Source organism: Amblyomma mixtum, chromosome 3 (assembly GCF_055824585.1).
Source record: "Amblyomma mixtum isolate Tamu chromosome 3, ASM5582458v1, whole genome shotgun sequence".
Taxonomy (NCBI): domain Eukaryota; kingdom Metazoa; phylum Arthropoda; class Arachnida; order Ixodida; family Ixodidae; genus Amblyomma; species Amblyomma mixtum.
Window position 1 is genome coordinate 111,484,761 of NC_143014.1, and position 16,128 is coordinate 111,500,888.

The window sequence follows — 16,128 nt, forward strand, 5'->3', positions numbered from 1 at the left end:
TTTTTTGAAGTTTCTCTTGAACAATTTGTGGCATTAAGAGTCTATTCTGCAGTGAAGGATGCCATGCCTGTATATATATATATTGGCTACACTGTGTGTCCTGTGATAAATCTGGTGAAAACAGCGATGGACAGAGGCTAGAGGAAGCAGTTCATACCGGCACTGATGTGTCATTTGCACCCTGACACTTCAGCAGTGGACACATCTGATCAAGTTGAAGAGCCGGCAGTCGAGAAGCTTGAACTGGCACGTCGTGAGAGCAAGCGCTACAGTCAGGAGTTTGAGCAAGGTATGCCAATTCAACAGGAAGTGGTGCACGCTTTGGCTTTTGCTTTATGTGATGTGAGCTCTGCTTGCCTCTTCTGCTGTCTTCCATTTCATAGCTTCTGGGTTTTGGGTCTCTTCACTGAATCAGGTGTCTTTACTACAGGTGGCATGTATGCTTAACTCCAAATGTATGCATTTATAATCAGTACAAAAGTTCTTGCGGGCAAGATCCTATTGTGTAAAGGTTAGTAAGTTATAGTACTTTGGTCAAGCTATGCTTTGCTTGCTGCTGGTAGCTGTCCAGAAGACATGTTGTCCAAAAAATCCTTCTCACTTTCAGTTTAACTTTGTTGGATGGATAGGTTCAAATGCTTTTGTTAAAATTTTCTTTTACAGCTCAGAATTTTTTAGAATGTCTTAGAATGGCTGAAGGAGAGCAATATTGGTAATTGGGGGTATTAACAAATACTAAGCAATTATATTTGCTCATGGGCTCTTGTACTAAAAAAGGTAGTTCCTTTTGTCAAGGGCTTATGAGTGAGTAGAAGCAGCTTGTTTGGCTGACATTAACTGCAGTAAGCTTTTATTTAATGGCATTGCGATCATAATGGAGACTGGATAGACTTAAACTTCAACTCTAGCAACTGAGCTGCTTTATTTTGATTATTTTGGCAATATCCCTCCTCATTCACTTGCTGCAAGGACAGTGCAGCGCTTTTGTGACTCATGCAGTGCCACAGATCACAACGGAGTCACATCGCTCATGAACCGAATGGCTGTGTCTGCTGAATGGGTCACTAGCTTACGGTTTGCAGGAATTTGTTTGTCGTAGAGATACAATCAGTGGGATAGTTCTACTTAATTGCACTGCCCTGCTTTTCTGCTTTTTACCTTAGTGTTCAAGAAATGCGTGTCTGCATTGTAAAGTGCTAATTTGCATGCACAGAAAGCTGAATATGTCATGACATTGTTAACACATAACAGGTAGTGTCTAAGAGCCTTTTGAAAAAGCTATTGTTTAGTGCTTTTTTTTAGCTTTGTTTAGCCTTTCAATTCTTCCTTTTAAATTATGCAGTCTTGAAAATTTTCCCAAATAGAATGTAAGTGTTCATGTTTAATTTTTCTTGCGGATTGTTGAGTGAAATTAGTTGGTTTAATTGTATCATGATTGCCATGTCCGTTACCTTGCCTGCTGTGCCTATATTATGAAGATTGAAGGTTGCATTGGCATTCCTTTATAACACTTGGTGCTGCTTTACTCTCTTTGCTTGCTGCCTTGTACTTGTATGCTGTGCTGCCTTGTATGTGTGCTGTTCCTTCTTAGGGCCTGCGTCTGTGCATTTGTACTGTCGTGTTTGCCTTGAGGCTGGTTTTCTTTTTCGTTGAACAGCAGCTGTCTTGTAACTGCCTAACTCAGTACGTTGGAAAATTTCCAGCGCACACAGGGCAGGTACAAAGAAGAGAACACCACAAGCGCTGACTCGCAACTAAGCGTTTATTCGCAAACGCAGAAAATATATGCTCAAAGGAGCATATATTTTCTGCGTTTGCGAATAAACGCTTAGTTGCGAGTCATCGCTTGTGGTGTTCTCTTCTTTGTCCCTGTCCTATGTGCGCTGGAAATTTTCCAACATGCTGTACCAACTTGCTCGAATGTCAGTTTTACTAACACAGTACCTTTATTAATTTTATGTTGCTCTGACTGACCTCTGTGAACTAAAGAACTTGTCTGTGCTCATTTTTGTGCTTGTGTCGTCTTATTTTCATTTTTCGTGTTGTCCTGGTCTCGGCTAAACAAATTAATTTATTTCAGTTCCATGACTGTTGAGTATTGGTCACCTCGTCAGATTTTTTAGTTTAATTCTTGGTTACTGTACAGTGATTGAAGTCTCATTTGGGAAGCACAAACAAACAGCAAAATGCACGGTATTATGGAGTTGATAGTGCGAAAGATTGGTAGAAGGATAGGGAGAAACTTTTCCAACGTTAGCATACTGAGGAAATTGGCACTTGTCAAAGTGTCAACTTTTTCTTCACAGCATTGCTTTTCACTGTGCTCTTTTACTGTCTAGGTATTGCTCATAATAGGTTAAGTAGTCTCAAAGTTTTTCATGGTTTACAGCGTCATTAATGAATCAACATGGAAAGATGTCATGAAACATTTGTGGTTCACTAAGGTGCTATTTCCATTTGTTGTGTGTTTTTCCTGGTTGTTATGTACTTTTTTATCTGAAAACTGAACTGAAAATTTAAAGAAGTGCATACATTTATTGGTGATTGTTATCTGGAGGTAATTGTGCTTGCATTTCTAGAGATGTAGAGCTGGAATGTAAGACTTGTTTTTATATTGCTGAAGTCCTTCTTGTATGATTTTTCTTCTAAAGAAAAAATGAATCTGTTAAATGTTTTGTTCATGTTGTGAAAGCTCATTCACCTAAAATGTGGTTGGAAAATGTAAAGAAATAGCATCGTGTGCTTATGCTCTGCTAAGCTTGGGTGTTGTGAATTGTGAATTGATGAGGGCTCTGAACACAAAATGTGGTTTGTGCTTCCTAGTAGATGCAGTTTTCCAGATCTTTTAGGAAGTGGCATTCTTTCTTTTTTTTTTATGGGGGGGGGGGGGTATCTTTTTTGCTGCTAAAAGACTTTTTATTTAGTGTGTAATGACTTGAGTTACTTATGCTTCTGCAACTGATAGAAAAAATGCATACTGTGGCAGTACAGCGAAGCACAGGAGAGTACTGGGGGCTCAAACCATGCTTGCCAATCTCTGAGGAGAGTAGCTATTTGGCTTGATCACACATCATGCTTATGAACTGAATTGGTTGACGCAACTGCGGCACAGTGTGTTGCAGGGGCTTTTGGAGCCACTGGGAAAAAAATGGGAGTTCTTGTTTTGTGTGATATCACCATTGGGTGGATTAATTCTAGCTATCCTGTATTGGTACAAGTGATAATTTTCGAGTTATGGAGTTGAGCACTTTCCCTGGTTCAAATGGTGTCTTAATCAACTAAGGTGGGGTAAAGTTCTCACTGTTCATATTTGCTACATCAAAACGTGGTGGACTTGGTGCATTTATGGTCTTCATGTGTTGCAACATGGCTTCAAGCCTGTTGAAGTGTGCAAAGCTAGAGGTCTGGAGCAGCATAACATGGCAGCATGGGAGTAGTGTAATATTTTTGCTATTTATGCTGCTTGTGTATTGCATAAATATCATTATAAATTTAACAGAGTAAGCCATATTCAAAAGAAGCTTACTTTAGTTTTTTTTTGCTTTTGTACTGCTATGTGTATTTCATATCTTAATTTTTGTACAGTGCTGCGCAAGATACCAAAGGATTGTAGTAAATAAGAAGCAAGAATGTCAGTTTGTTGAAATCAAGAGAAATACTACCAAATCGAGTATTTTGTTTCAACTAGAATTCTTACATTTTAGTGGTCATTCACTGAATCACTTTTTAGCTAATGGTAAAGATTTCAATTTGGCTGCTTTGCACTTCATAAGGAAAATATATGAAACGTGAAAAAAGCCACAGAAAAAAAAAAGTTTAAGGCACCTAGTTGTTGCAGCCTGAAAGTGGCTATTGCCACAGTGCATGCACATTTGCAAACAGTAGGCCCCCCACTCTTTTTTTTTTTTTCATGTGTACCCATCGTCATCAAGCACAGAGTTAATGTCAGCTTTTATTCTGTATTCTTTCTTTTATGCTTTAGCTTAAAAGACCTGTGCTTTCCTGGTAGCCATCCTTGCTGCTATTTGTCTGCAGCCATGGGAGGTAAATGTGCAAGTGTGCACATTAGCTAAGGTTGCATTTTGCAACAAAGGGCAATTTTTTTTAGATATAAATAGTGATGGATCAGTGTGTTGAAATGCATTTCTGACAGCATGGACCCTGTGGCAGGGTCAGGTTCTTTGGTCTGAAATTCAGTTTAGTCTTGAAAACTAGGTGCTTATTCTTATTATTGTCAACTTTCAGATTACAGTGGGCTTGATCATTTCATCAGTCAGCTAAAAAGTCAGCTATTATGCCAGTCATGTTCTAGTATGGCTTGAATTTATAAAATAAACATCAAGATTCGCTCTTTGTTTGCATTAAGAGTTTCTTAGTAATAATATATGAAGCAGTCATTCTTTCCTGACCATCCTTTGCCAAGTGCACAATGGCGGTAAAAGTTTTAGAAGAAAAAGCATATATTTGTGTGTTTAGTGGTGTAGCACTTTTAAGAAATGATCACATTAGGTTGCTTAAAAATCTTGTAGAATTGTTATTTGGTAGATGTATGTTGTGAATTTTAGGAGGGATTTGCACAGTTTTTGAATGAATAATGCTGACTTTCCTACTGATCTAATAAATGAAGGCTATGGCAGTGTTTTTGCATAGTAACGTATTTGCTTGGCTCTTTTGATGGAGTGTTCTTTTTGGTTTTGTTCTTTGCTTAGCTTCTATGATAAGGCAGTCTGTGCTTTCTTTCTCCATCTTCTGTAGTCATAGCATTTGCTCAGACAACTTTTTTATTGTTTGTTATGGATGCTTCAGGTTGTAGCTGTCATTCTTGAATGAGTCTTTCACCAGAGCAAAACCTAACCCCACATAACACTAGACATTTTGCCAGAAGACAAAATCACTTTGTTTGCTGCCTGGGCAATGGAACACTTGAGGAAACTTTTCCTTAGATGAAGCTGCATTATCAGATTCCCGCATCCTGTGTGTCTTGTTTGCCTCATGGCATTTTCTTTCTCCATTTCCAGCACAAGTCTTAAACAGGTGTTTATTTTTTGGCTGTGTTTTGTAGCCATAATGAAGAAATAACGATATGAGTTCACACAGATGTTTAATGGCTGGTAGTACAGGTTCTGCGCAAATATTGCCAGAATAAAAACATAGCTTGCACTGTTTAAAACAGAAGTTTTTGTTTACAGTCAAGGGGCTCTATTAAAAAATTTTATTGTAGTGAACTTTATGCATTTGAAAAATGTTTTGTCCTGGGAAAAACAGAGGTTGGCAGTCACTTTGTTCTAGCAGGGGTGCTTCTTGTTTTCTAGTTCAATTTATTTGGTGAGCTCCATGAATAAATTGATGAGTTATTGGATACAGTATGATCTGAAAATTTCGATTGTGAAGGAATTAGCACAATTTATGATGATATAGCCATGTTTCGGGAAGCTTAGTCTCAATGATAGTTTGTTTCCACGCTTGGGGGAACTTGCTGCTTCCTTGCCAGTGCCGTAAAGCACACTTGGCGATTAGCTGCAAGTAACTGCCCACATTTGTATGCTCCTTCTCTCTCTCATTATTGCCTACTTTTCTACTTGTTTAAGCTAGGTGACCACAAGGAAATTTCCTACTCATTCTTTTATTTTATTTCTGGGAAGGTTGAATGAAATATGTAAGAGAAATGAGAGCATTCAGAATTTTGCTACTCATAGCCAGTTGTTTGAAATTTTAATTGTGTTCACGAAGAAATCTGCAAGCTCAGATTATTAACCTATCCCTTCTTATCTTATGCTTTCAAACTAAAACACTGCTTATTTCATCCTGTTCGTGACTGTAGTGTCCCTCATTGCCTACATTGTTTTGAAATTAATATTATTGATAAATAAGTTGTCTTGCATAGAGCTAGTGAAATTCACTCAAACAGCACTCTGAACACCATCTCTGTGTTTATTTTATCAGCCATTAACATTCTTATCTACTGTTGCGGCTTAGTGGCTGCAACATTTTGCTGCTCTGTAAAAGTTCAGATTCGTTTTCTGGCCACAGCAAATGCAAAAATGCTAGTATTCTGGGATTTCTGTGCACATTTAAAAGAGCCTCTGCTGGTTGAAGTTTAAACAAAGCCCTCTGTTATGGTTTGCCTCGCAACCTGGATACAGCTTCGACATGTAGAATTCAGTTTATTTTACAGCAATAGCTGTTCAGTGCCCGTTCCTGGGTATCGCGCCGTAGTAGTATGTCGTTTTCTGTCGTAGTCGGCGTAGCCGGTGGGTGTTCTGCCATGGAAACCACACTCAGGGTGGTTACCATGCAAGGAAGAAGGTGTCATGTGAGCGAAGAAATGTGTAACCGGTGGGCGGTTGCCACAGGAACCATTTGCGGGGTTATTACCGTGGAAGGAGGAGGAGGGTATCGGGAGAGCAGAGCGATTCCCAACAGGAGGATGGTTATCCTGGAAGGAGGAGGGTATGGCAAGAGCGTAAGAAGGCGCAACCAGTCGGCGGTTGCCACGGAAACCACCGCGGGGGCAGTTACCCTGGAAGGACGAGGAGGGCTACCATGGAAAGGGGCTTTATGGCGAGAGCGGAGGAAGGCAAAACCAGAGAATGGTTACAACAGTAACTGTCCGGAAGGTAGTTACCGCGGAAGGAGGAGGGTGTGGTGAGAGCGTGAGAAGGCGCAGTTGGTACGTGGTTGCCATGGTAACCAGCTGGAGGGTCGTTAACCCAGAAGGGAAAGGAGGGTTGCTGTGGAAGGAGGGTACGGCGAGAAGAGGAGGTTATGGTGAGTGTGTAGGAAGGCGTGCCATGGCAACCATCCGGAACGTAGTTAGCATAGAAGTAGGAGGAAGGGTATAGTGATGGCAGAGAAATGTAGCACGGTCCATCTCTGACAGCTGCTACAAAACCAGCCGCTCGAGGAAAGGATCATCAGTGGCGCTGCACTTCTAGAGCAGCACTCTGGAGCACAGTCCTAGATGAAACACGACTATGTGTGGAAACCTGGAAAGAGTGCCCTAGGAATACACAGATGTGAGGTCGCTGTCATATTCTCTACCACAACATATTGTAAAGTACAACTACCTTAACCGCTGTGGCTGAATCTCGCGTTACCGGTGGTAAACGTCCTGTCAGTTTTTATTTTCACTTAGACTCTTTTGTATCGGCGAGAACAGGAGTGGTGTGTACTATGTTGAACTTCTACTTAACTATATCATAGTTCCATATTTTCAATGTTTTTAATAAGCATGAGCTCTATGGAGAGAAAGGGAACTGACATACCTGCAGATGAAAATGGTCCCTCTGGCTGTCCTGACACCAGGTGTCATTAAACATTAGACTTTAAACATTCTGTACGAAATAAACTGGCTCTGCTTAGGCCCCATGTTAGGCATGCTGGATAAAACACGTGGGTAAATTTGAGATTATTTGTTTTTTATTGTAGGCTGTGGTAGATGATCTGTTTTGGTTGTCGGACACATTCGGAAAACTTTCTTTGTATAGATGACACAGCATGTTTAAAAAATGGTTTGGCTTGGTATAGGGGGGTTTAACGTCCCAAAGCGACTCGGGCTATGAGGGACGCTGTAGTGGAGGGCTCCAGAAATTTCAACTACCTGAAGTTCTTTACATGCACTGACATCGCACAGCACACGGGCCTCTAGAATGTTGAAAAAGTAAAAGGCAACTTGGTTGTGGATGGTCCTTTTATACACTGCACCTCCTACTGCCGTAAAGCATGTCTGCTGCTCTCTCTGCCCTTCCTTGAGGGAAGGAAAAGAGCGGTTCTTTCTTGTGCTTGTACAGCTGCTGATGCGCTACTCATTAACAGATGCACCGAAGCCTTGAGAGGTAGTAATAATGTACAAAATGTGAAATTCTTTTGTCTTGGCATATGTAGATCATTTCAGCACTCTTTAATAATCAGATAAGAACTGGCAAGAGGCAGTTTACTTGGCTGGCTGTAGTGCACATTTGTGGCCGATGGCATATGGTAAATGGAAGTGTTCCTCACAAGGTTTATGGAGTAGCAAGTCACTCGTTTCTTGGTGTTGAAGCTGTAGACTTTCTGAGATGTCAGTGAAGGATGGAGGTGTCAAAGAAATGAAGCACTCTGTGTGAGTTGTATGTGTTGCGAACATAGTCAACATGCTCACTTTATTTTTTTCAGACACGCTAGCTACTTTTCATTGGATTGATTGGTTACTGTAGTTAGTGGATGTTTTGTGAAACCTGAGTAAAAAAAAGCGATTGTGTTTGAATTTTCTGATGAGGTTCATTGCCTTTTATTATTTCTGTAGATGAACCATTACCAAAGGCAATGGGATTCAAGACCAAGCCTTCAGAAGAAACAGTTGTGAGCTCCACACAGGTGAAGGGTGTTCATGATAATGGCACAGTGAAGCATACAGTCACTACAGTCACAAAGACAACTATCATTCAAGGTGAGCTCTTCATTTCAAACATTGGCGTCTTTCACTTTGCATTTCTGTTGCACATATGTAGCAAACGTTCCCTAAAGCGTATCCGCCGTAAGCGACAGTAGCTATGGTATTAGGCTGCTGAATGAAAGGCTGCAGGTTTGATTCAAGCCGCAGTGACAGCATTTTGGTGGAGGCAAAATGCAAAATGCTTATGCACTGAGCTTTCAGTGCACATTGGCCCTTTGAGTGTCATTTATGTACCGTTACGTTTCCGCTGCAACACAAAGCTGGTATGCTCCGGGTGGCCCCATCATTTATCTCCTTCCTACAAGCTTGTACTGTCATCTTGCGCTGCTTCTTTTGTGAGTTGAGGTACACGGAGTGGCCACACATCTCTCCAGGGGGGTGTGGTCGCTTGGCGCTAACTCCGCCTGTGCAGCTCTTGAAAGGAGTGGGTGTGTCTGTGAGCGTGAGCAGCCCTACTCTTGCATTCTTCATTCAAACATTCACAAGGATGGTTCTGCAATTTGTTGTAACTTTCTAGAATTTTTTTTTTTCATTTTTGCCATGTCCGCTACGTCGCATCTAGTGTAGGGAGAACTCACTGCTACCTTTGTGTGGCCTCGCTTGTCGCTCTCAGTGGCAAGCAAGCTAATTGCGCTTTTCGATCTCTCGTTTCCATCTTTCTTTTAAACTGCTGTATTCAGTCCGTGATGATGTAGAAAAAACCCAACACTGAGGGTGTGTCACTTGAAAAAGCCCAGCAGTGAAAAGGTTAAAGACGTTTATCTGAGGTAAAATTAATCTTCAACTACTCGCCGTGGTGGCTGAGTAATTTTGGTGTTTGGCTGCTGAGCCCAAGGTTATGGGTTCGAATCTTGGCTGTGACAGCTGCATTTTGATGTAGGTGAAATGTAAAGAACGCCCACGAGCTGTGTGACGTCAGTGCACATTAAGCATCCCCTGGCAGTCAAATTGTCAGCGTTAGTGCTGCTTGTGGTCTGTGTGAATCTGCTGAGGTTTGGTGATATGATTTGCTTATGCAGAGGTAGAAGAGCCTGCAGGGGCCCCCCGGCCTGGGGAGTCTGAAACATGGGCATCCGACCTCGACACAAGCCAAGTGTCAGTATCTAGCCTTCCTGAGGATGAGCGGACAGAACCTACATTATCAAGCAGCGCCACCACTGCCACGGCTGATGCGGAGGCTCTCTCTGGACCCCTTGCTCGCACCCAGGTGGAGGAGAAAGGTAAGCTGTTGCTCAAAGAAGCGGGGCATGGGTGCAGATGACAGCCTCACAGTTTTTTTTGCTTCTTGATCTGCTGGGGGCACTTTGGGGGGGGGAAGCAGATTCTGGTGTGATAATGAAATCTTATGTACAGCAGTCCTACTTACACATTTATACATTCAATCTGGTGTTTGGAAGGCCAGACAGTCTATGCTGTGACAAAGCTATAAAGGTATCTGTACTAATGACTTAGCTCGTGTAGCCTTGGTTATGTGTCATGAAATATCAGCCATTTAAAATTTTGTAATCTTTTTATGGGTAGCAGCAATAACTATGTTATCGTTAATTATTCTACAAATTAACACATCTCATTCATTTTAAGACATTCTGCTGTCGCTGCCACCATGACTATGAAGGACTGATCATTCAATCTCAAAACGCATACTTTTGAAAATTGCTTGTCTTCTCATAAGCACCTTGCATGGGAGCTATGAAAGAGCTAAATTTCCTTGCAGCCTGGGCACTTGGCGTTGAAATGAATGGGATAGTCTGCACTTGCTTGTTGCAGCCAGTGCTCTGAACTTCTCACTTCCTGGCTGCAGGCTAAAGCTGCTGGAAAATTAAGCTTTTTATGCTCCCCATTTTTTGCAGACTTTTACACCTGGCCTAAATAGAGTATCTTATTTAATATTAGAAGCTTTTCATGACTATGTAACGCAGTTTACTTTCTTCTTTTGGTATTCTTGTCTATAAAATGCAAAGAAAAGCATTCTCATTTTTACAAGAATAGTGCTGGTATTCAGTTTTGTCACTGTATCATTTCAGTTCAGTCTTGCTTTAAACGTTGTTCAAATTACAAGCTGCAGATTGCAGTGTAGCCATTGAAGCTATGGGTTTTTAGTTTTACAAACAGGTGTGCATATTCATTGTGCTCTGAAATTCTAATAGCCGTAGCGTTACATAGATAAATGCCAAAGTGTTGTTTTTCAACTGCTTTTTGTATCTGCACGCTGCGCCTAGTGTCAGTGCATGGCTGCAAATTGTGTTCCGTATTTGCATGGAGCCTTGTGCCTGTCAGTGGTGTTAATGGTACTGCTGTAGAAGATGCAGTGTAATGGCTGCATGAAAGAAAATACAGTAGACTCTGTTTGAGGCGAACTTGAAGGGATCAAAGAAACTCGTTCATCTTATTAGAATTTTGGTTTTTGGTTTATCGGATGTGTCACTAAAAAGGATGTGTGAGCTTGCCAGGTATGTCCAAATGTCTGTGTTATGAGAATAATAAATGAAATGGCCTCATTTATTGTGCTGTGCATGAGAAAAATCAATGGAGGGAGTATATGAGTGGCGTAGTCAGAGGTTAGGCCTGTTCAGTAGTAGTGGTAGGACGGTAGCCTCTCATGAATCCCCTTGGGAGAGGGTGCTGTTTTTTTGTTTTTCAGTCTTTTTTTTTTTCTACAGTGACTGCCACGTTATCTTTTCTGCCTTTCGCTTTTTCTGCGGCTTTTTGAGCGTGCGCTTCTGGTTAGCTGGGGAACAGAGGCTTCAAGATTACATGGAACTGAGATGTGACCATCTCGGGCATCCACACTGCTCATGTCACCTGCATCAGGCAGATGCGAAGGGGCATGGTGCGCTTGATGAAAATTGGATCCCCTCTCAATCTTATAAATCCCAAGTCCAAAGTGGACGCAACCTCTTCCTGACATCTTCGCGCCTTTTCATTAACTGGAGGCAACATGCGGCAGGTGATGCTTGCAACTTTGGCATCTGGCAGTGTCAGGTCTCTGAACTGTGCGCACATTACCTGCTGCAGTCACCTCAAGCAGGCACAGAAAAGGGGTCATTCCCTCAGCCTTCATTCGGTGAAAATGCCTCTCTCTCTGTGCCCTCAGCCTCCAGCCCACCCATCGCCTATGCAGCAGCGAAATGTAAATGCTACGGTGAAAGCAAATTCGAAGACACAAAAGGAAGGTGATCAGTGTAAAAGTGAAAATGTTAACGTGCAATGTAAAACAAATACTGCTAATAGAGATTTGTTGCATCACATGGTATGATCGCCCGTCAGTTTTTTTTTTTTTCCTGTTGTTTTGGTTGATTTTTTGCTTGGCGTGTAGGTAGTTACAATTGTAGCCACTGTGAAAATTTGTGTTAACCAGGAAACGCATTCGAGGTGGTTCATATTAAGCCTTTTTTTTTTTGAGTCCATAGAAAACCAATCAGACATTCTCACATTGTTCATTGTATGTGAGAATGTAGCTTACCTTAGTTCGTCTTAACGTGAGTCTACTGTAGCACACCTTTTTAACTTACACAGCAAGTTCTTGCGAGGAAAAGGAGCTTTTGTGGACCCATTTATTCTTTCTTTGTGCTTGCTTGCAAGAATTGCTACTTTTGAAGCTGTGTGCATCTGCATGGCTAAGAATAAACATCAAGGATGGTTTAAGTATTTGAAATGACCTTGCAAAATAAATATGGCGATTCAGTATCTTCTGCATAATGGCATCAGAAGGTTTTGATAAAATTCTGTGTTAGAAAATCTTTCTATTGTGCCATCTTTCTAGTCAGAAAAATGTCTCATATGTTTCCTTATGAAAGAGCAGTGCTCATGGAATGCTTTTTCATTTTTTTCATAAAAAAATAAAAGGGTCCTTTTGAAAATCAAGTTTGATATCAGGTTAACCTTAGACATAGATGTCTTAAGTAAGGTCTAGTTCATGAGTGTTGAAAGCTTGGATGTTTATGAAAGTTAAATGTTGGAAACTTTATTAATAAACATTTGTAGTTAGAGAGCATTACTTCTGTAGTCATACCATTTACTGGACACAGGCACAATATGCAAGAAGCACAGGTAAATAAATGTGGAGCCCCAGGCCATTGGAATTATTTCAGCACCAACTAAACTGACAAGCACAAGTCCTCAAAACTCTTACGCTTTCTATTGACTTAAAGCCCATATTCAGCTAATTGTTAAATGCACCGAGAATTCTTTTTACTCAGTGGGATTCTAGACTTTATTATGTTGTAATGGCTTCAACAAAATGGCTGTAGAACTTCAACATTTTTCTTTTGTTTTAGGTTCTGGGGAAACTTACTTGGGAGCTAAGATTTCCACTTTTTCTTTACCATGGCAGCGTGTATAGCGCTTGAGCGTGGTTAGGCAGATTTATTCTTCTCCGAAGAATGTTCTGTGTGTCCTGTGTGTCGTAGGCAAGAGATGCTATTGACGGAAAAGAAGGTCACTGAAGCTGGTAAAAGGATTTGGGTGAGGGAACGCTTAAGCCTACACTAATCCAATAACTCAATTTTGTGGGGAGGGGAAACCTGGTTGTGTGTGCCTGGACTACATGCATGACAACCTCCTGAGTTAGACACCTTGCTGCATTTCTTGCAACACGGCCTAGCTTGATTTTCAGCTCAGCTTCTTCTGACACAGGTGAGGTTGAGAATGGTGATTGTATCCGCAAAATATGTTACTTTGACTTGCTATTTCAGGTTGTATAGCTTTCCTCATTTTTAATTTACTCAATATGCCTTTTGTTGAAGGATCAAACTTCAATGGTCCTTATTTGTTTTATTTATCAGTCTAATACTGTGCTTGTAATGAAAGTTGGCATTACTTGGGAGCTTTTAATGTGCTGTATGATAAAAAAAGAGACATAGAGGTGCGTATCCAGGCTGAGTTTGTTAAAAGTTCATTTTGCATCTGGCAACCATAATTTGACAATTTATGACCTACTTCGACACACTTTTCTTAAAAGTAAGTTAACAAGGCTTCCAATGTCTTGATATATATATATATATATATATATATACTGGAATTTTTCAGTGCACTTTGTCCTTGATAGAAGCAGTGACATCCTATCCTTGTACTCCTAATCTGTGATTGCTTTGAGTTCCTTTTATTTCTTGAGTATTGTAATGCCACATGCTATGTGGCATTATTTTTCTTGTTACATTCTTTAATATGCTTACTCTGCAGTTATTGTGCTTACTGAATGTCAGCATAACCTTTGCTCTGACATTCACGTAAGTAGAATGCTGTAACTATATGCTGAAAAATTGTGTATGTGGTTATATTAGGATGTTGTTCTGAATGACTGAATAGCATGGGTTGTGGTAATGATTTTGACTGCTATGTCACATAAGTTGTCAAAATTGGCTTTTGCTTCCTGTTGGATACGATTGCTGGCTGGAGTGGCATGAAAAATACCTGTGACAAATACAAATATACTGAGCGAAAATTTTTTCTGCTAAGAAATTTGGAAGTTGTACTTGAACCATTCTTAAAAAATCCTTTGGTACTGATATTTTTTTTTTATACTTGTCGAAGTTTCTCTTTAAATACTTTTTTCACACGCTGTAATAATGTGCATTTATTGTGTAGGGTATGAAGTCAGTATATAATCTACTGTGACAAGGGCATTCCATCTCATGTACAGAATAATATATTAAATCAGGTCGTAAGTAAATATTATGTTGTAGATACAGCCTTATGCGCTAGGTTCAAAGTACCTAGTTTTATGATTCTTGAATACGTTGTGGATCTGGTAATTCATGAGATGTTAATATGTTTTAGTTTATTTATTTGACTAGATTTGATTGCTCTGACACTTCTGTTCTTGCCCGAGTTGAAATTTGTGTTGACCAGACCACAAAATGGCTCGAGTCAGATCATCAACTCATCCTTTGAGCAGTAGCACAGCTTTTTGAATATGAAAAAACATATCCTACAAAGCAGCAGAAAAAGGCAAGGTGTGATGCCTGGAACCTGCAGTGCACATTAATATATATTGAAAAAAATAGTGGGTCTTATTTCTTGCAGTTAATTTTTAAAATGTTGCCAGAAGGGAAAATTAATTGGTAATGTTAGTCATTAAGTGTATTTGGTACATCAACCACTTCTTATTTTGCTGATGGAAAAGCATTAAACTTGTAGATGAGTTGATTTCTGACTACATTGCACATATTACGTCATTTATATGTTACAGATTACTGCGTACATGTTATACTGTAGCTTTAAACCAAGTTTATGATCAGCACAGATCTGTACATTTTATGTAGGCTACCATAAGGTGGTAGATAAATATAGCTGACAGTATTGCAAAATTGAGTTGTTAAAAGTTGTTCATACCCCCAAGTGTGATTTGATATGTAAGTGCTGCTTGGCCATCATTGATTATTACAGCTTAGCCTACTGTTCTGCAGCTCTGTCATCGTGGTGTGGCATAGTGTTTGGCATTAGTGGCCAGGGGTTGAAGTTATGGTTGTGTGGGCTCGTGCCTTTCTGTAGGCAGTCTGTGTAATCCGACCTTTCTTGAGCTCACTTATACTGACATGCTGATTATGAGACCTAATGTTGATTGTCAGACCTGCAAGACATTAGAAATGAAAATCGGCTGTATAGATAGGCTTATAGCGTATGCATTTTTAGCTGTGCTGCCTTTATATGCTAATACCAACAGTCAAAGCTGAATGGAACACAGAAGTGCGTGTCAACAAAACAAAATATTTTACATGTTTACTTTATGCTGTAGTATACAACTAGCCTGATTCTTGCTTCTGAGTAAAAGGTCTACTGAAGTTCATGGTCATTACCCGTTCTTAACAAATATCTCGCAGAAAAGTAGAAAATTATGGTATATGCATGTTCGCGTTTTATTCTGGCCAGACTGTACATTTCTTGCTAGCTTAGGTGGTCTATAGATATGAGTGGTCATCAGTTGTTGTTGCTGGTTTTGTTATGATTAAAATTTAACAACAGAGAAACAAAAAAGCGCGGAGAAAAGTGTGAGAATCAGTTCAAGAAAGATGTAGTGAATATAACGAAAGATGCTTAAATAAACAGTTTTTGTGGGATATTTTTCTGCGCATATTTCGATTACTCTTGACATGCAGAAGGTTAGGCCTTGATTAAGCTTATTTTGATTTGTGCTATGCAACAATTGGAAGATATCATTGTGAGTTACTGGTACCCCAGGTGAGGTCTAAACTAAGAGAAAATGGGCATGGTTAGTGCAGATAATATGGAGAGCAGATAATCGATGGTCCATGAAGGTAACGGTGTGAATTCCAAGGGAAGGCAAACATAGCAGGGCGTGGCTCAGAGTCAGGTGGATGGGCGAGATTAGTGAGTTCGTGGAGCTATGGTGGCCACAGCTGGCACAGGGCAAGGTTAAATTGAAGATCAGTGGGAGTAGCCTTTATCCTGCAATGGCAGTGGACTTATATAATGACGTCAATGGCAATGGTTAGGATGATGATGATGTTTAAGATGAATAGATTAAATCTGCTTCCTTTGTGTTGCGGTTTTGTTAATTGCGGTAATTCTAAGTGGAAATGATGTGCTTCAGTTAAGAACATCTGAGCCTGATTTTAAAGACACCTTCATGCTATATTAAATATTAAGTGTGCAATATATAGACTTCGCTTAAATCTAATAAACCTCTCATCTGTAGCGAAAACTGGAAAACCTCAACACTGCTTTGTACACAA

General features: G+C 40.3%; 1 protein-coding gene across 13 annotated transcripts in view; it reads left to right on the plus strand.

Moving 5' to 3' along the window:
- The window catches only part of LOC149351412 (uncharacterized), a 214,447-nt gene that overhangs the window by 154,338 nt on the left and 43,981 nt on the right, over window positions 1–16,128 (plus strand). For 11 of the 13 annotated variants that reach the window (XM_089580741.1, XM_089580730.1, XM_089580728.1 and 8 more), the window contains 3 exons: window positions 194–289; window positions 8,285–8,428; window positions 9,454–9,654. In XM_089580741.1, coding sequence (XP_089436867.1) covers window positions 194–289; window positions 8,285–8,428; window positions 9,454–9,654 — 441 coding nt within the window. The remainder of the gene's footprint in view (window positions 1–193; window positions 290–8,284; window positions 8,429–9,453; window positions 9,655–16,128) is intronic. The other 2 variants (XM_089580739.1, XM_089580740.1) reach the window with 1 other exon arrangement.